This window comes from Hoplias malabaricus, chromosome Y, assembly GCF_029633855.1.
Source record: "Hoplias malabaricus isolate fHopMal1 chromosome Y, fHopMal1.hap1, whole genome shotgun sequence".
Classification (NCBI taxonomy): domain Eukaryota; kingdom Metazoa; phylum Chordata; class Actinopteri; order Characiformes; family Erythrinidae; genus Hoplias; species Hoplias malabaricus.
In genome coordinates this window covers 50,930,149-50,947,183 of record NC_089820.1, presented here as the reverse complement: position 1 = coordinate 50,947,183, position 17,035 = coordinate 50,930,149, and the positions used below count along the sequence as shown (strand labels likewise).

Here is a 17,035-nt window from a genome sequence, read left to right as displayed (position 1 = left end):
CATCTGTTTTTCTAATTGCTTCCTAAACCAATTATTCATCCACACTTTGGGGGAGACGTTTACCCAGTGTAAACATGGCATACTTTTATGGATATGTTGCATTACTGTGGCCTACACTGTTAATGAAGCAAACTTAAACCCAGTTTGAAATCTGCTGTCACTCACCCTTGCATATTTAGAAGAATAAGGGTCCTCAAAAAGAGCCCAGACGCGTCGTTGCCAGCGCTGCCACAGACCCCCGGATTTTCCGTCAGGGGCGTCCCCCAGAGCTAGCCTCTTGGTCATTTCCAGTTCTTCGTCTCCGTCTCCGGGGTCACCCAGGCCGTCCGTTTCGTTGTCATCGTTGCCCATCTCTGCGGGCCCCCCGCCGAAACTGTCCAGGGCCTCCTCGGCCTCGCGATGCTGCCGGTAGGTCATCCAGCAACACGGCTCCACGTCCGTCTCGTCGATGCCCCAGAAGGCGAGCTCCTCCTCGTAGAGGGGGCCGCACACGTCCGCGGGGCAGTGCAGCTTCCCCGTGCGGTAGTAGTTGAGGATGTGCGCGAAGACGCCCGGGTGCCTATCGAAGAAGAACTCGTCGATCTGGGCGTCGTAGTCGAAGTGGCTGTGCGCATCGGGCTCAGCGAGCCAGGCGAGGCGCGTCCCCGGCAGAGTGCGCAGGGTGCTGCGGTAAGTCTGGTGCCGGATGCCGCCCACGTTAATCACAACGCGGTCTTTCTCGTCTCCTTGGACCATCGCGTCGCTCAGGCATGTCTCGGCCAACGTCCGCGGGTTTCCAGCGCTAACCTCGCCACACTGGAGCACGAGCACCCCGCCGCCGTGTCCACCAGGAGTGGAGCTGGAACCACAGCCAGGCACACACACACACACATACACACACACACAGGGCGCATTATAGGCGCGATCTACAAATATCTACAGCCTGGATTACTCACAGTTAATGCGAAGATTGATGGGAGGCTTCCAAAACAAATGGAGGAACTCAAACTAGAACCTAAATAAATGGGGCTTTGGTCACAGAGCCTCATTTAAAGACTGCAATAAAAATAAATCAAAGGGTCCCTGACTGTGATATGGATTACATTTAAATATATACTGGCAGTTTATAAATACATTATAAATCAAGCTTCAATATATGATTGAGATTAAATCCATAAACCAACAGGTTCCATATAAATAGGATTTTGTCTACAACACCCTTCATCACCCACTGGAAGACTGCAAAACCAATAGGTTCCCAATCAATCGACCAATAAACTGGAATATCACCTGCAGTACCTGAATGAATGGACCCAGAACGACCTACGGCTTCCAAATAAACCCAGAATGACTAAGTTACATTCATTAATTGAAGGAAACCTACAGGTTCCACATCAAGAAATTAGGACGCTGCCTACAATACCTTAAAGTAGGACCCCAAAAACACACGGAGATGCCAAGAGATTCCAGAATAACTCTAGCCTCCCACGAACGCACGAAGCGAGACGCTGAAAAGCAGACGCTCCAAAATCATGGTGCTCCTCACTCACGAATCCCTCAGATGTGTTGTTCCTGTGGAGCAGAGGATGGAGGGATAGAGGGATGGAGAGGCTTAGCTTAAAAGATAAAGGTGGTTCCTCCTCTCCCCACACCTTGTCTGTGTCTCACCTCCTGTCCCAGACACATGCGGCAATCATGGGGATGTGAGGGGGGATGATCACATACGTGCACTTTCCTATAGCCAAATGTAGCAGGTGATTATTTGAGGATCTGGCAAACGCAGGCAACAGTTACCCCGACAGCGCGTGCTCTGTTCCAGCGATCGTGGCTGGTCCTTATTCTAAACAGGGGAGTAATCGTGTCCTTTCCATCTTCTCTTTTGTCCAGAAAGATCCCTCAGAAAACATTAAAGCCTCCAAAAAGGTGTGTTCTCTTTCCAATCCTCTCCGCTTCCCTCGCCTCTGTCTCTCTCTGTCTGCCTCTGTCTCTTGTCTCTGTCTCTCCAGTTGAAGCGGAGTGAGGGTAGTCTCTGCGTAATGCGCACGCGCATGCGCAATGCCTTAATGGATTCGAATTTTTTGGAGGATTTCAGTACCATCGACAGCTCCACGCGAGCACGCACTTCGTCACGACATGTACGCGCATGCTCAAACTTTACGCTATGGTTCACCTGCTCATCTAACGTTTCTTCTGAATGCCGGGGCGCTCTAGTTTATCTCCCTTCTCTACTCTTCTGTGTGGCTACATATTAGTGGAAACGCTGTGGTTATGGCAGCCACAAGAGCATTAATGAGTTCAGGTACTGAGGTTTTAGTTGTGAATCACAAACACCACCACAACTCATCTTAAAGGCACATAATGGTCCTTCGCCACTCCAGAAAATAAGCTCCACTTATCACATAAGTGCATTTTGTAGTTATACAATTACAGACTGTAACCCACGTTTTGCTCTGCATGCTTTATTCCCCAACTTTGGGTCAAGAACTCTGGAGAAAAGATTATATTTGACTCATAAATCATTCCCAGTAGTGTATAGTAATGTCGATGTGGTGTGTTAGTGTGTGTTGTGCTGGTATGACTGGATCAGACACAGCAGAGCTGCTGGATTTTTTGAAAACCCTCAGCGTCACTCCTGGAATGAGAATAACACCAAATATATCCTCCCTAGTGTCGTGTGGGCAGCATCCTGTGTCCACTGATTAAGGACTAGAGGAGGAGCAACATTATGATCAGTTACTATCTCTGACTTTAGATTTACAAGGTGGATAATCAAGGTGTTTATTATAGTGGACTGTGAGTGAACACTGTGTTTAAAGCCTCCAGAAGCTTATGGTGGTCTTCTGACCCAGTAGAATCTGGTGAAAGTGGGTGACAACGTATGCAGAGCAACAGATAGACTACAGTCTGCAATTGTAGAACTACAAAGTGCTCCTGTATGTTCAGCAGAGCTGAGAGACTGGACAGAGTATGTAGAAACAAAGAGGTCATCCTTATGTTTTGGCTGATCTGTGTATTCCAGATGCATATCTGTAGTGTTTTAACGCATTTTTTTCCGCTGTAAATTGTTTCTTGTTGATATTTTCGTCCTTATTGTAACTGCTAACGAGGCTGTTGAGGGGGCACAATGAGGGGGGTGTTGATTATCTGTTTGACATTGAGAAGGTTTATGTTCTCATCAGCCTCAGTGAGGTTTTATGGTCGGAAACTCATTAACGCCTGCGGATCTGGCCACTGAACTCACCCATAGCAATTACTTAGGTAATGAGTGGCAGATCTATGTCAATGTCCAGTGAGACCCCACCACCCAACGTGTTGATTGTACGTGTGATGTAAGAAAAGCGTTCAGCGGAGACTGCAAGATAAGGTTTCATGTTAATTCCATTCATTGTGTTTATATTAATTACAAGAGTGTACTGAGAGCCCAGAAGACTGATACCATTGTTAGCTGCATTCTTTGAAAAAACAAAGGCAAGGGTAGCCATTGTTTAATGGTGAAGTTCTGGAAGGTTGCCGGCTCAATCCCCACTCCAAGTTCTCTTGACCAAGGCACTGAACCCACAGCTCCTCCCCGGGTGTGTGTTCACAGCCCCTAGTGCATGAGTGTGTGTGTGTGTGCGTGTGTATGTTTACTGCCAGATTGGTTAAAGTTGAAAGACATATTTGGTAGTATGTTGTACAATGACAAATAATTGCACATTATTATTATTATTATTATTGTTATTTTCATGCATTAATTAATTAATTCATTGTCTGTAACCCTTATCCAATTCAGGGTTGCTGTGGGTCCAGAGCCTACCTGGAATCATTGGGCGCAAGGCGGGAATAGACCCTGGAGGGGGCGCCAGTCCTTCACAGGGCAACACAGACACACACACACACATTCATGGACACTTTTGAGTCGCCAATCCACCTACCAACGTGTGTTTTTGGACTGTGGAGGAAACCGGAGCACCCGGAGAAAACCCACGCGGATACAGGGAGAACACACCAACTCCTCACAGACAATCACCCGGAGCAGGAATCGAACCCACAACCTCCAGGTCCCTGGAGCTGTGTGACTGCGACACTACCTGCTGCACCACCGTGCTGCCCCATTATTATTATTATTATTATTATTATTATTATTATTATTATTATTATTATTATTATTATTATTATTATTAGTAGTAGTAGTAGTAGTAGTAGTAGTAGTAGTAGTAGTAGTAGTAGTAGTAGTAGTAGTAGTAGTAGTATTTATTTTATCCAACATTTCTCCCAAAATAAAAAGTATGAACAGTAACAGTCTCTCTTTTGAGAATACTATAAATACTGCAACATTTCTATGATGTGTTAGTGGTATCAGCCACATGTGCATTAATGAGATGCGGCACTGATTTTGGAAGATCTCAATAACAAAAGTGACTATAACTCTTCTCAAAGGTAGGCTACTGGATCCATCTCTCCAGAGAGTGTAGTTCCACTGCTCTACAGCCCAGTGCAGAGGAGAATTTACAAGTCTCTGTCTGACACCTGGCCCTGGTGGTCTTAGGCTCTTGTGCCACAGCTCCAACATATGACTTTATAGCTCTGATTATGAACCTTTCACTGGAGGTTCTTCATTGTAATTAAGATATTTTAGGAACCTTTAAAATGTCAAGAAGCTTTAAGGCAAACACTGTCCACCTAGAATCCTTAATAAACAAAAAGTTCCTGGAGGCAACATTAAAGGTTCTGCTGATTCGACGGTCTGAGGAATCCTTAGAGATCTTCCAGGTGTTACTCATAGTCGGGCGACAGCACCATCTTGTGGATACGCATCTTGGTGCAATATCTTGGTGACTGAACGACAAAGACCATAAAGCGAGATTGTTTTACTGTGGTTTGTTTTAGATAATTGTTAATATATTATTATTGACACTGAATTAATGGCCGACATTAACTTCTTAGACTGATTCCCTCCGACAGAACAGAGATATTGTCTAAAGGTAGAGATGTATTTAGAAATGCTAAAGGGAAATCCCTCTAAGATTTAAATAGGTATGTCAATATTTACAGTGAAGCAGCCTGTGGTTAAACCACATCCGTACACACACGACCAGTGATAACCGACGGAAACATTACCACAGGCTGAGGGCGCAGAGTTCAAAAAGCCAAACGAAGAACAGGATTCAACTGCCAATCAAAACGTAAACCAGTTTACGTTAATTTAAGTGTATATTTTTTGGTGTTTGATCTTTAGCCTCATACACTTTCTTTTCAATTAATGTCAATTAATTTTAATTAGCACCGTAATAAAATAAGCACATGGACATAATACGTGTGTGTGTGTGTGTGTGTGTGTGTGTGTGTGTGTGTGTAAAGGTAATAGCCCACTGTAGTTCCACAGTGGATAAGATTAACAGACATGTTATTCATTAAGTAATGTTTTCAATATGACCGTTGCCAGAAGGAATGCTTACTGTATCTTTAAGTACAGTTTAATCGCTATGATCGAAGCCCACGAGGGCCGACACTATGGCTACACTGGATACTGCTTCACCACTTGGGGGCGCTATAAAACACCAGAATTTAAATAAGATTTTCCAATATGTGGCAATGGCCACAAGAGGGAGCCATGCGATACTTAATGGATAAGAACTACACTGCACTATATTATGTCTGAATGTTTACATTCATCATACTGTTAGGTTCCTGCAAGCATATGGTATCAATTAAACCCACAGTTTCTTTCTTTTTTATATATAACATAAACTATTAGCTTATATATATATATTTGTAATAAAATTTGAAAATGTAACTAACAGACAAAAGAACAATAGAACGATTAATAGATATCCAGTGTAAAGCTACATAGTTTTGAACTATTTGTTTGTATTTTGCAGATATAAACAGATTTAGAATTAAAAATTGACGACACTACCTGTTGCGCCACCGTGCCATCCACTTACATTTTACGCTTACATGTATTAATACGATGGTGAAGTATAGTACAATCAAAGGGTTCATTCATTCATTATCTGTAAACGCTTATCCAGTTCAGGGTCGCAGTGGGTCCAGAGCCTACCTGGAATCATTGGGTGCAAGGCAATGATAACCTACAGGAAAAACACTGGAGGGGGCGCCAGTCCTTCACAGGGCAACACACATTTACTCACACCTACGGACACTTTTGAGTCACCAATCCACCTACCAACGTGTGTTTTTGGACTGTGGGAGGAAACCGGAGCACCCGGAGGAAACCTATGTGTACACTGGGAGAATACACCAACTCATCACAGACAGTCACCCGGAGCAGAATTCGAACCCCCAACCTCCAGGCCCATGGAGCTGTGTGACTGCGACACCTACCTGTTGGAAATTCTCACATAGTTTTCAACAACGTCGTGAACCAAACCCCATCTTTGCTTGCAGAGAGTGAGCATTTGATGGAAGCCTGTTGCCAATCCACCTGCTTAATGTAGAATGTTTTAAAATTCAAATGCATCTTGAATTTTCTATAAACATTTTGATCCTATTTTGCATATGACTCTTTATTGTTAATTCATTCTTTCAGTCATTCTTTCAGTTGTTCAATGAAAACATTAAAAATTGTTGTGTGTTTGTGTGTGTGTGTGTGTGTGTGTGTGTGTGTGTGTGTGTTTGCTTGTTCTGTCAAAAGAAATAGCTAAGCATTTTGTATATTTAATATTTTACAAAATGTCCAAAGTTTTCTGGAAGTGGGGTTTGAGACATTTTTAGAAGATGGCATGTGGGAACAAGTTTTGCACATGGTTTTATCTGAAATGTAACATTTTTTATTTCAAAATTTGCCTGATATTGGAAAAATATTTATATTTCCATATATAAAAATGGAAAGTGGCCAAATATAGGACTTCTTAAGCAGATGCACCAAGGAGTGGAAAGCATGGGTGGGTTCTTAAGGATTGTAAGTGGAGGGGTTATGATGAGTCTATGGGCCCTAAAATGTATTCAAACTTTAGATGAGGCTCAAAATTCCTGGCAGCACCCCTGTTCTTAAGTAATGTACAGATGTGTGTTCTTAAAAAAATAAGGAAAAGGGAATTTTTTTGGTAATGTCATTACACTGTACAAATATGCTTGTTATTTTGGAGATTTTAAATATGTGGTAAATGCCCAAGTGCCCCACTGACCTCAGTGAACATGTCTATATGTGAAATAGGCTACAGTCTAAAGAGTAGCACAAAGAAAAATAAAAAAAAGAGTAGCAAAGTAGAAAACAAAAAGAAGAGTAGTAATCACTCCCTAATTTGCAGCTATTTTCCATTACTCAATTTATTAAGAAGCTGTTCTGTCTCCATAGAGACAACCACAATATACCATAACCAATAAATCATCCCTGGACAAGATTCCACTATGTGCAGGCATTCTTTCTCTACACAGAATAGACTACCCAAACCTTTGGTACCAGACAACTCAGATTGATGTTTAGCAGTAGGCCATGTTTTGGTACACTGCTGGGCAGTAGGCAGTGCTTTTCTTCATTGTGGTGCCGGTTTTGGAGAGTAGACAATGAATTTGTAGTGGGGTGCTGGTGTTGAGCATCGGGTTGTGTCATAGAGTGTGGTATAACTGTTGGCCAAATAGACGGTTTTTACACAATGCATTGCTGGTGTTGTGTGGCAGACAGGCTTTATGTTCATTGTGGTGCTGGTCTTGGGATTTATAGCAAATCGGTTTAATGTAGAACTGGTGTAGACAGTGACATGTGCAGTGCGTTGCTAGTGTTGCGTTGTAGGGATTGCTTTTGCATAATGTGGTGGTGCTGGGCTTTAGAAAGTGTGTTTGTTTAGCACTGCTGGTGTTGGCAGTAATGTTAGTGCACTGCTGGTGTTGGACAGTAGACAGTGTTTTTGTACAGTGTGGTACTGATGGACGGTATACAGAGTGTTGTACAGTGCGGTACTGAAGGTGTATAATATAAAGAGATTTTACAGTGTGTTAGACAGTATGCAGTATTTGTTCAGTGTAGTGCCGGTGTTGTGCAATCGACGATGATTTTTACAGTGTGTTTCCAGACAGTTTGTGTACAGTGCGGTTTTGGTGTGGGGTAGTATATAGTGGTGCGCTGTTGGGGCGGGGAGAAATTGGGTGTTGCCCGTTTGACGTCGTCGTTCACACAAAAGCCCATCAGAGGCAAACATCCCCGTTTATTTCCGCAGGAGTCTCCACGGTGAACCATCTCATTCTCGCGATTAACGGAGCCGCAGAGCTAAAGAAAAAATACCAACAGCATCATGGGTGTGGAGGGCTGCACGAAATGTATCAAATACATGCTTTTCTTCTTCAATTTCATTTTCTGGGTGAGTGGCCATTCATTTTCGTCCTGTGCCCGCGTGCCTCGTTTGGCTCGGCCATTGAAGCTGCAGTTAGACCGCCATTGGTCTTGTTTATCCGAGGATGTATGCCTTGTGAGCGAGGTAGTGGAGATTTATGGAGTGTTTAACGTTATTGTAAATTGTTGGATTGTACGAGCCTTGATGAGTTTGTATCCTAGGTCTACATTTGGGTTTTTTAGAAAAGAGGTCAGTCTGGGGTTGAAACAATCGAGTCGTAAATGTCTGAGTAGTTCAGGTCCTGAGGTAAAAATAACGGACTCGGACAGTTAAGGTGTAACACCTTCCGTGGATGCTAAAGCTTCTAACGGTTGTACCCGACAAAAACAGCGTCAGGACACTGAAATGTAGATGAAATACTTTAAATTACCAGTTTATATTAGAAGTATTATCAATTTAATTATTGTTCAGTTAAATTATTGTGGTTGTGAATAATTTATAATGTGTCGTGAACAAATAAATGAATAATTTGAATAATACACAGAATTAAACCTTGAATAGAAAGGCTGCAGTGACCTGTTGCTTCACAAATTGAGAGTTAAAGGCTACAGTCGAAGGTTTGGACGCCCCTGCTGTAGTGAGAATTGCTGTGTATTCTTAAAAAACATTTATAAAGTAAAACTATTACACGTGTCCTGAATTTAACCTACAGGAAAATGATCAAACGTGGCTTATGTATTGATATAAATGATGGGACGTTTTATATTTTATTTTATTTTTGTAATATTGGCAGATTTATTTGCTAAACTTCAAGACCATATGTCATTTAAGCAGCCATGTTAAAATTTCAGCGTATCACTTTGGCTTACTTTGTATTCACCATCAGTCAGTTCGTATGATTGAGTTCCAACAGAATGAAGCACTAAATCTGGCCTAAGTTGATAAAATGTCCCTCATGTCCCGCCCGCCTACCCCCTCCCCCTCCCCTCGCTCCCTCCCCTCGCCCCCCCCCCTCACGTTCCCAAGATCCCTTCTATTCCTTACACGAGTGAAAGAGTTGGGGAACATTTAAACCTACCACAGTTTGAGTAACCACATCTGCATCTGAATACAGCAATATAAGCAGTGTGGTCACTGGTGAGTAAGTTTTGAGGTTTCCCGGGCAGGGGATTTGGCTTATATGTTTGAAATGAAAGTCTGACCTTATACCCTAAGCCTATATGTCCTTTAGGCCTAGATTGGTTTTTGTACAAACTTAGACCAGTGCATTTGTTACTGCTTATGATCAGTTTCAGTCCCTGCTTTAAAACATTAATTTGATTGATGCCTCTGCAGAATTATTCCATCTACAGAATGCATGAGTCACCAGTAGGCGTGTGGAAACTGACTGCATATAAAAAAAAACCACAAAGTGAGGCGTTTTTTCCACTCAACATTTAAGCTTTGCATGTTTCTCAACTTCTTGGTCTTGAAAATTCTCCGTTTAAGTATATGTATTCTTGAAAGCATGTCTGGAATGAGAAGACATTTGGAGCAATTCGGTTGTGGAAAGCAGTCTTCGTACATGCAGTAAACCTCATTTCACATTACAGTGTGTAATTGCATCCATCTCGTGTTTTCATGTATACATGATTTTGTCCTGAGGGACACTCAAATATAGATCAAATCCCCCTCAGCTCATGTACTGGTCACTTCATATGCCCAACAGGTAGCCACAGATAATGTGGACACTGGCCAGGGGATAAAGCAGCTCGTTCAGAGACTAACCACATCCTTAATTATTTATTTAAAAGGCCCCCAGTCAGACTTTATTAAAGAAATATCAGTACAGCACAAAAAAGGTGTGACGACCTACTCTGAAAATCTGTACTATATTGAGGACAAGGATGGACTTGCTGTGGTGAGTGAGCCTGAAATTGTGCAAGTACATCTGAGTAGGCAAGCAAAGATATGTCTGACTGGAATCATGGTCACAGTGCTTTGGGCCCCAGTGTTGACGTGCCAGGAATTCTACAACCCCGTATCACTTAGTCACAGGTTAGAAATAACCACCAAGTCTGTAACACGCAACAGGAGTAGTCCAGGAGCTTTGATTTATAAGACCACCTTGCAGGGCCTATAGGCACAGCTTCTCAGAATTAAAAACTAGGTTATTTTAGAATCAAAGGAGAGTAGATATGGGTGATATAAACTCAAATATCAATAATGATATTTTAAAATCTACTGGATATGTATATATTATATAGAAATGTGTATCATTAACATAAAATACCATGGTAATAAAACCCTCCCATTAAACATTAAACAAGTCTTATATTGATATCAGTGCATTGTCATATTGCCTGTCTCTAATGTGACATCTCAAATGCTAAGTTTATTAGTCAAAATTATAAAAGTAATCAGTGGTTGTCCACATGGTACCATAGGGTTTGATTAACAGCTTCCAAGGGAACATTTTACTGTGCCAATTGTAGTAATAAGTTATTGGTACCGATTTTCATTCTGTATGACAGGATGCACTGTGACCTGCATGTAAGGATGTCTTGCTTTGTATTGTGTGTAAGTAAAATGCATCAAAATGCTTATATTTTTTCAACTAGGCTTCATTATTTTTTATGACCTTCCTACATACCTTACCATGGCCAGATAAGAGGACTTTCAAAATTAACAAGCATTTAAAGGGTGCCTTTGCTTATTATTTGTACTATTCTTAGCATTGTGGGAAACAAAATGTGTCCTAGGTAAACAGAAATATGCAAATGTCAGTATGTTGGACTTTTTTATTTTTTTATTTTTACTTCTCTCACTCTTCCTTTTTTTTTTCTCCCTTAAACCTTGATTGACACTCTCACTAGTAGCCAGACATTATGCCAAATATTCCTGTTTCTCACTCTTGTAGACATTAATTATAATGGTGCCCCCTGGCAACAACCTCTTCTCTGAATGCATCCAGCACTGGTCTACACAGGCCAGCAGCCCTATCAACTTCCACCCACGAAGGGAAGCAAATACGACAGTCTTTTTAACACTGAGTATTAGCATATGCTGATGATAGAGTAGGTTTAGAGAAGAGTTGTTTTTCACATTAGTGTGAAATTTTGTCTAATCAGTGAAGGAAAGTGAATCTACTCAATGTTTTACTATAAAGAGTTATTATACCTTATTCTTAACTAAGCTGCATACATTTTAAAGTGTATGGGAGTAGTGTAATATGCATGAAAAGTTTTGTTCCATATTCATTTGGAACATATATTTTTGTCAATTGTTTATGACCTGTTCACACAAAATAAGGGGTAAATTAGGAGATTTTGACATGACAGTAATGATATGCCTGATAAGCCATTAAAATAGTGGCAAAATAACCATCATTAATTTCCAAACTCTAAGCCAAAGAGTTCTTGGTTTTGACATTTAGCTTTAGCAGGTTGCAAGCTAGGAAAGTACCATCATCTATCCATCATCTATGTAAATTATTAAAACAATGAGTTCGTACTTAAGACTTTCTTTATCACTCAAGGGGAATTTGTAGGAAGCAAATCAACCAAGGGCACCACACCAAAGCAGTCCATTGTGTACATCCTGTCCTTTTCCGACCACTTAGGGTAATTAGAGATTGAGCTCAATTATTTTTTATATTGAGATTCATATTACTTTCTTTTTTTTCAGAAGATACTTTAAATAATTTACAAGCACCTTGCTGTTTACCACTAATAAGACATAGTCTGGATAATACCACTTGACGATTCATTGATTCTATGCCATTGTATTGGGTATTAGATAGATTTATAGTTTTCTGTAAAAGCACCTTCCAGGACTGCTTTGATTATGGAGACCTACTGGTTTATTGCACCATTTTCAAGGCTATGAATATTTTAAATGTATTTTATTTTATGTTTTGTGTAGGCGGAGGGTGGGTTCTGGGTATTTACCCTACCCAGGAAGACAAACTTCAAAGTATTTGGAATACTGCATATGAGGCTCATTCTCAGACTTCTAGACAAAATATAAACAAAGGCAATCCGAGGAAAAAATATAGAAACACTGCTTTGAGTAAGGCAGCTGAAAGACAACATTTGATACATAGATGTTTACAGAACCAGTTTATTTTTGAACGTCCAGGGTTATCATACCGTTTTAGACTGAAAGTGCAACAAAAAGAGTCATAAAAGCTTGAGATTCTTGATGCTGGATATGTTTAGTAGCTTCACTGCAGTTCTTTACAGTATATGTAGGAAGTAGGTTTTTGACCTGCTAAGTTTGTGCTAACAACAAGTAGACTCAGCTATTCTTAATTCTATTTGAGTCATTACATTACCCAAGTAAAACTTTGTCTTCCTAAGTATTAGTTTACTGTACTCTACCAACCTCTGCTTATTTCTTTATTTAGACATTCAATGTCCTGTTTACAGTTATAGTCCTTCAGTTATGAGCTGTATTATTTTTCATGAACGTGTTTGTGAGGAGGATGTGGTGGGGTGTTTTGGCCAGAGATAATGTACAGTAGACATTTGAGATGCTAAATCCAATAATCAGAACAAGAGACAGCTGGAGGGGAATGACGGAGTGTTTCAGCATTGGCTGCCTGACTAAGCTGCAACAGCTCTTGGGAACTCTTAATATAGCTAGAGTTCCTCTTTTTTTTTTAAACATACACTGTATGACCAATCATTTGTGGGCACAAACCCATTCAACATTTGAAATGAAAGATTCATCAGTATTTTGTCCATGTCTACTCTTCTTGGGAGACCACTTAAACTCTCAAATATACTTTTTGGAGCTCAAACACTCAAGAATGCAGTTCCACTGCTTCACTGTCCAATGTGAGGGGACTTTATAACCCATTAGGGCTTGCTTTGCATTGGTCCTGGTGACCTTAGGGTCATGTGCATCTGCTCCACATTGTCCTATATTCTTTCAGACTTTAGTATGGAAATTGTATAGCATGTAACACTACTATTTTTTTCCACAGTTTGAGACTGAGGCTTCTAGAACACTTAAAATGCAACTATGGAAAACCCACCTAATGTGTCAAATTTTGGGAAACACCTATGATTTAACTTTGCAAATGAGTCAGACTCTTAGTGGCAATAATGAGTGAGTTGGTGAGGATGCATTATGCGAAAGCTGCTGGGTGATGCTTTGTGATTCCAGCCTCACCCTTTGGCAGCACTTGTGTTTACCCGGTCACTAAGCTACAGCCTGCCTGAGCTGTGGAATGGGCCTGTGCGGTCTAAAGAGAGAGAGGAGGAGTTGGGCAAGAGAGTCTCTATATCAGTCCCACAGGCACTCAGACACCCCCAGACCCTTAGAGGAGTGGTTGAACTTTATACGTCTCTAGGGGCCATGATCTAGCATGGCAGAAGTTCAGATTACAGCCATGAATTGGGTTTTCTCTCTCTCTCTTTGATTCTTTAGGGTTTTGTTTTTCTCCCTGAGAAACTCCCCAACCACTTTCATGACTCTGAACCCTTTTTTGTTGATATTTTTTCCCCTCTTTCTCCTCTCCCTTGATTCAGAATTTGGTCTTTTTCTGCAGCTGTTCTTGACATCATGCAAATGAAAGTGCACACAGCATTCCCTACATTGTTGGGGTCATAAACTCTTATGACAGTGATCACAAGAATGTTAACTTGTTCTTCAATGTTACAAGATTTTATTAAATAATTTCAGACGATTCACACCATATAAAAGATAATTAAAAAAGGACAATTATTACAAAGGGCTTTGAAATGACCACAAAGTGTCTAGTGTCTAGTTGTGAAAATGTTATAAACATGAACCAAAGGCTGCCATGTGCTTTGGTTCAAAGCTTTAACCATATTTGTCATATTAATAGTAATTTTGTAATCCCACATGGGATGACTTGGGGAATTTGGGAACAAGAAATTGAGATGTTAAGTGCCATTAAATAATAAATTATGATGATTTTTAATGTTAGCTGTCAATGTCAATGAATAGCTATTTGTTCAGGCAGATCTGATCACTGCCTTGGGATTTATTCTATATGTATCTATTTCTCTATCTATATCTATGTATAGATTTTTAGTTATTATACATTAATCTAAAGCTCTGTTCCTAATAAAAACACCACATGTTGGAAACCCTACTGTATAAGTACTGACATTGTTTAAGAATAGTTTATTTTTCGTTAAAATTGTTTACATGCAGACCTCCTGTTATTTCCCTGGTTGAGATGTACTTGTTTTTCTCGACCATAGCATTTGTTATATTTAGTGCAAAGTGTATTGAAATGGAAAAGAAGGAAATACCTTGCTTTCCCACACATCAGTTTGTGGCTTGATTCTCAGTTTGAGACATATTCCAAATGGAAATTTAGAAGCTTCTTATTTGACAGTTGCGATTGGACAAATGTTGGATTCTGTTTATTTGAACCATAGAGCATTTCATCATTAGATATTATTTTTTATCAGATTTAAGTTCTTCTACATAGTCGTATTGGTAATGATATTTTAATTTTTCACTTTCTTGTAGCTCTTTGTTTCCTCAGCCAGTGAGTGTTCAGATCAGCACAGAATTCCTGCTGTAAACCTCTGCTCCACTCCGTATTCCCAGAACTCTTCTAAGAGTGGTTTATGTTTGAATGTTCCATCTCTCTCACTCCTGCTGGGCTTGCGGCTGTCTCTGATTCTCCTTATTTGTGTCCTACATTCCTCCACAGCATCTGTCCACTCCTGACGAGGTCCAGCTGCTCCAGCAGCACTTAGCCACGTCTGATTGGACAGTGATTTATCTGTAAACAGAGGCCCCTTCGCTTCTTAGACCAGCCCCTGCCCATACAATACCACTCATTGTAGTAAAAATTTTGAATTGTCAGTCCAAGAACCTCTGACCTCCGAACCCCATCTTAACATTTTGTCTTTGTCTGTGGAGTCAGCCGGGAACGTCCTGCCATTTTGAATTGCCATTTTGTGTTTGTGTGGTTCTCTGAGCAGAATTAGACTAGACGTCACCATATTATATTTATTTATTTATATTCCCCCTCTTCACTATTTCACTGTATTAAGTACAGTTGAAAACACATTTTGGACATTTCTGATTAAACATTTTAAGATTTCTTTTTTTTTTTTTTTACAAGTACTCCGGACCAAAATGACATAAATTCTCAGAGTACCACTTGGTGTATGTATTACTGTGACAACAAACCTGTGCAAAAGACCAATCAGAGAGAGAGAGGAGCGGCAATGAATTGCCAAAGTTTTCAGTTGCTGTTTTTGTTGTTTGATTGCTTTAAAATGGTGTATTAAGCCGAATGTGTGTTATATTGTGATAATAATGAAGGGGTGAGAGGAAGATGTCATTCCCTACAACATTCCAAGATGGAGAGATTAAACTGCACCTTTGCAGGGGCTACTCCCATTATTCGGACCTAATTCATACAGTGACAGGACATCTGAGCCCTTTAAGAGACTACTGAGAGTGACTGTTGTCAGACTCTGAAAATTGGTGTTCTGCTTTGCTTAAATAAATATTCCCTCCTTTGGAATTATGTTACATTGCTTTATTTAGCCTCAGTAACATTTCTCAAAATGGCGGCACTGGAAAGATTGGAGGGAGAGAGTCGTAATGAAGGAATTTACAGATATTAAATGGAAACAATATTACCATTTGACACAGCAGATATTAACGATTTTATGTGTGTTAATGAAAACTTGCCACCTATGCAGAACACACCATTAGAGCCCCCAATCCAGTAATAATGCAGGCTGCTCTTGTCTTGTGCAGAATTTACATAACCGTTCAGATAGGGGAGTATAATAAGACACATGCTATATACATGGCTATTATAGTTTTATTTACTGGAATATCTAAAAGAATTATTCAATCAGAAAGAAATTATTATTGGAATGGCCTCAATCTGGCTGCTCTACTCCGACTGATGTGCATTCATGGACGTATTCTATTCTGATTGAGCTATAAGTCAGATTATTTACTGATTATGGGGCTGTATATAAAAGTGGCTAGTGAAAGGATTATTTTGAGGGTCATAATTGCTTAGGTGTCACTTTTATTCCCATGCTTGACCTATGCAGTTTTAGTGAGTGGAATTATCCAGGAAATGCACACTCTAGCCCTGAAAATGGCCTGCTGAATATGTGCCTGTCATTTCCCCAGTATGGATATTTTTGTTCATTCTGTTTGAAGGGCCCCCCAAGCCTTTGTTGAAGTGTGTAAGCAAGATCCAGAAGGAGCTGCAGATAAGAACAGGAGGATCAGTGGGTCGATTGCATTTGCTGACACACAGACACTTGGACACCACTTCCTCTTAAGTAACGGAAAAAATAAGTCAGATTTGCGTAGTAAAGTTTATGTAAGGACTTTTTAAAGGCTACTGTTTCCGTTTTAGTATGCAAACACAGATAAACCTTGAACTCTGACCACCTCCACAGAAGAAATGACTCTTAATCTGTCTTTCTGCTTCTGTCTTCTCAGCTGGCTGGATGTGTAATCCTGGGTGTGTCTCTTTGGCTCCGTCATGACCAGAAAACCAGCAGTCTCTTGGACCTGAAGTATGATGGCACAGAGGCACCCAGTACCTTCTACATCAGTAAGCATTTGAATATTATTCTCACCAGATAACATAGGAAACATTTTATCTACATTTGATTTAAAAGAAATTCATAGACCACATTAATGTATATACAAGTTAACACAAACATTTTAAGCTGATTGTTCACTCCACAGTCCTCAGAATCTGTACATGTAAACAAAATTTAACTGTTCACCCCAAAAATAAAAACCTTGAAAATAGAAGGAGAATTTCA

The 17,035-nt window shown here is 40.4% G+C and overlaps 2 protein-coding genes across 5 annotated transcripts in view; one reads left to right on the top strand and one right to left on the bottom strand.

Annotated features, from left to right (window-relative positions):
* LOC136678652 (potassium voltage-gated channel subfamily C member 1-like) overlaps positions 1–1,951 on the bottom strand; it is a 39,424-nt gene extending 37,473 nt beyond the window's left edge. For 3 of the 4 annotated variants that reach the window (XM_066656733.1, XM_066656730.1, XM_066656732.1), the window contains exons 1-2: positions 1,403–1,951; positions 166–838 (exon numbers count right to left, since the gene is read on the bottom strand). In XM_066656733.1, coding sequence (XP_066512830.1) covers positions 166–735 — 570 coding nt within the window. In that variant the 5' untranslated portion in view covers positions 736–838; positions 1,403–1,951. The remainder of the gene's footprint in view (positions 1–165; positions 839–1,402) is intronic. The other variant, XM_066656731.1, reaches the window with a different exon arrangement.
* Positions 1,952–8,010: 6,059 nt separating this feature from the next.
* LOC136679590 (CD81 antigen-like) overlaps positions 8,011–17,035 on the top strand; it is a 29,106-nt gene continuing 20,081 nt past the window's right edge. The window contains exons 1-2 of the mRNA XM_066658213.1: positions 8,011–8,279; positions 16,704–16,818. Coding sequence (XP_066514310.1) covers positions 8,214–8,279; positions 16,704–16,818 — 181 coding nt within the window. The 5' untranslated portion in view covers positions 8,011–8,213. The remainder of the gene's footprint in view (positions 8,280–16,703; positions 16,819–17,035) is intronic.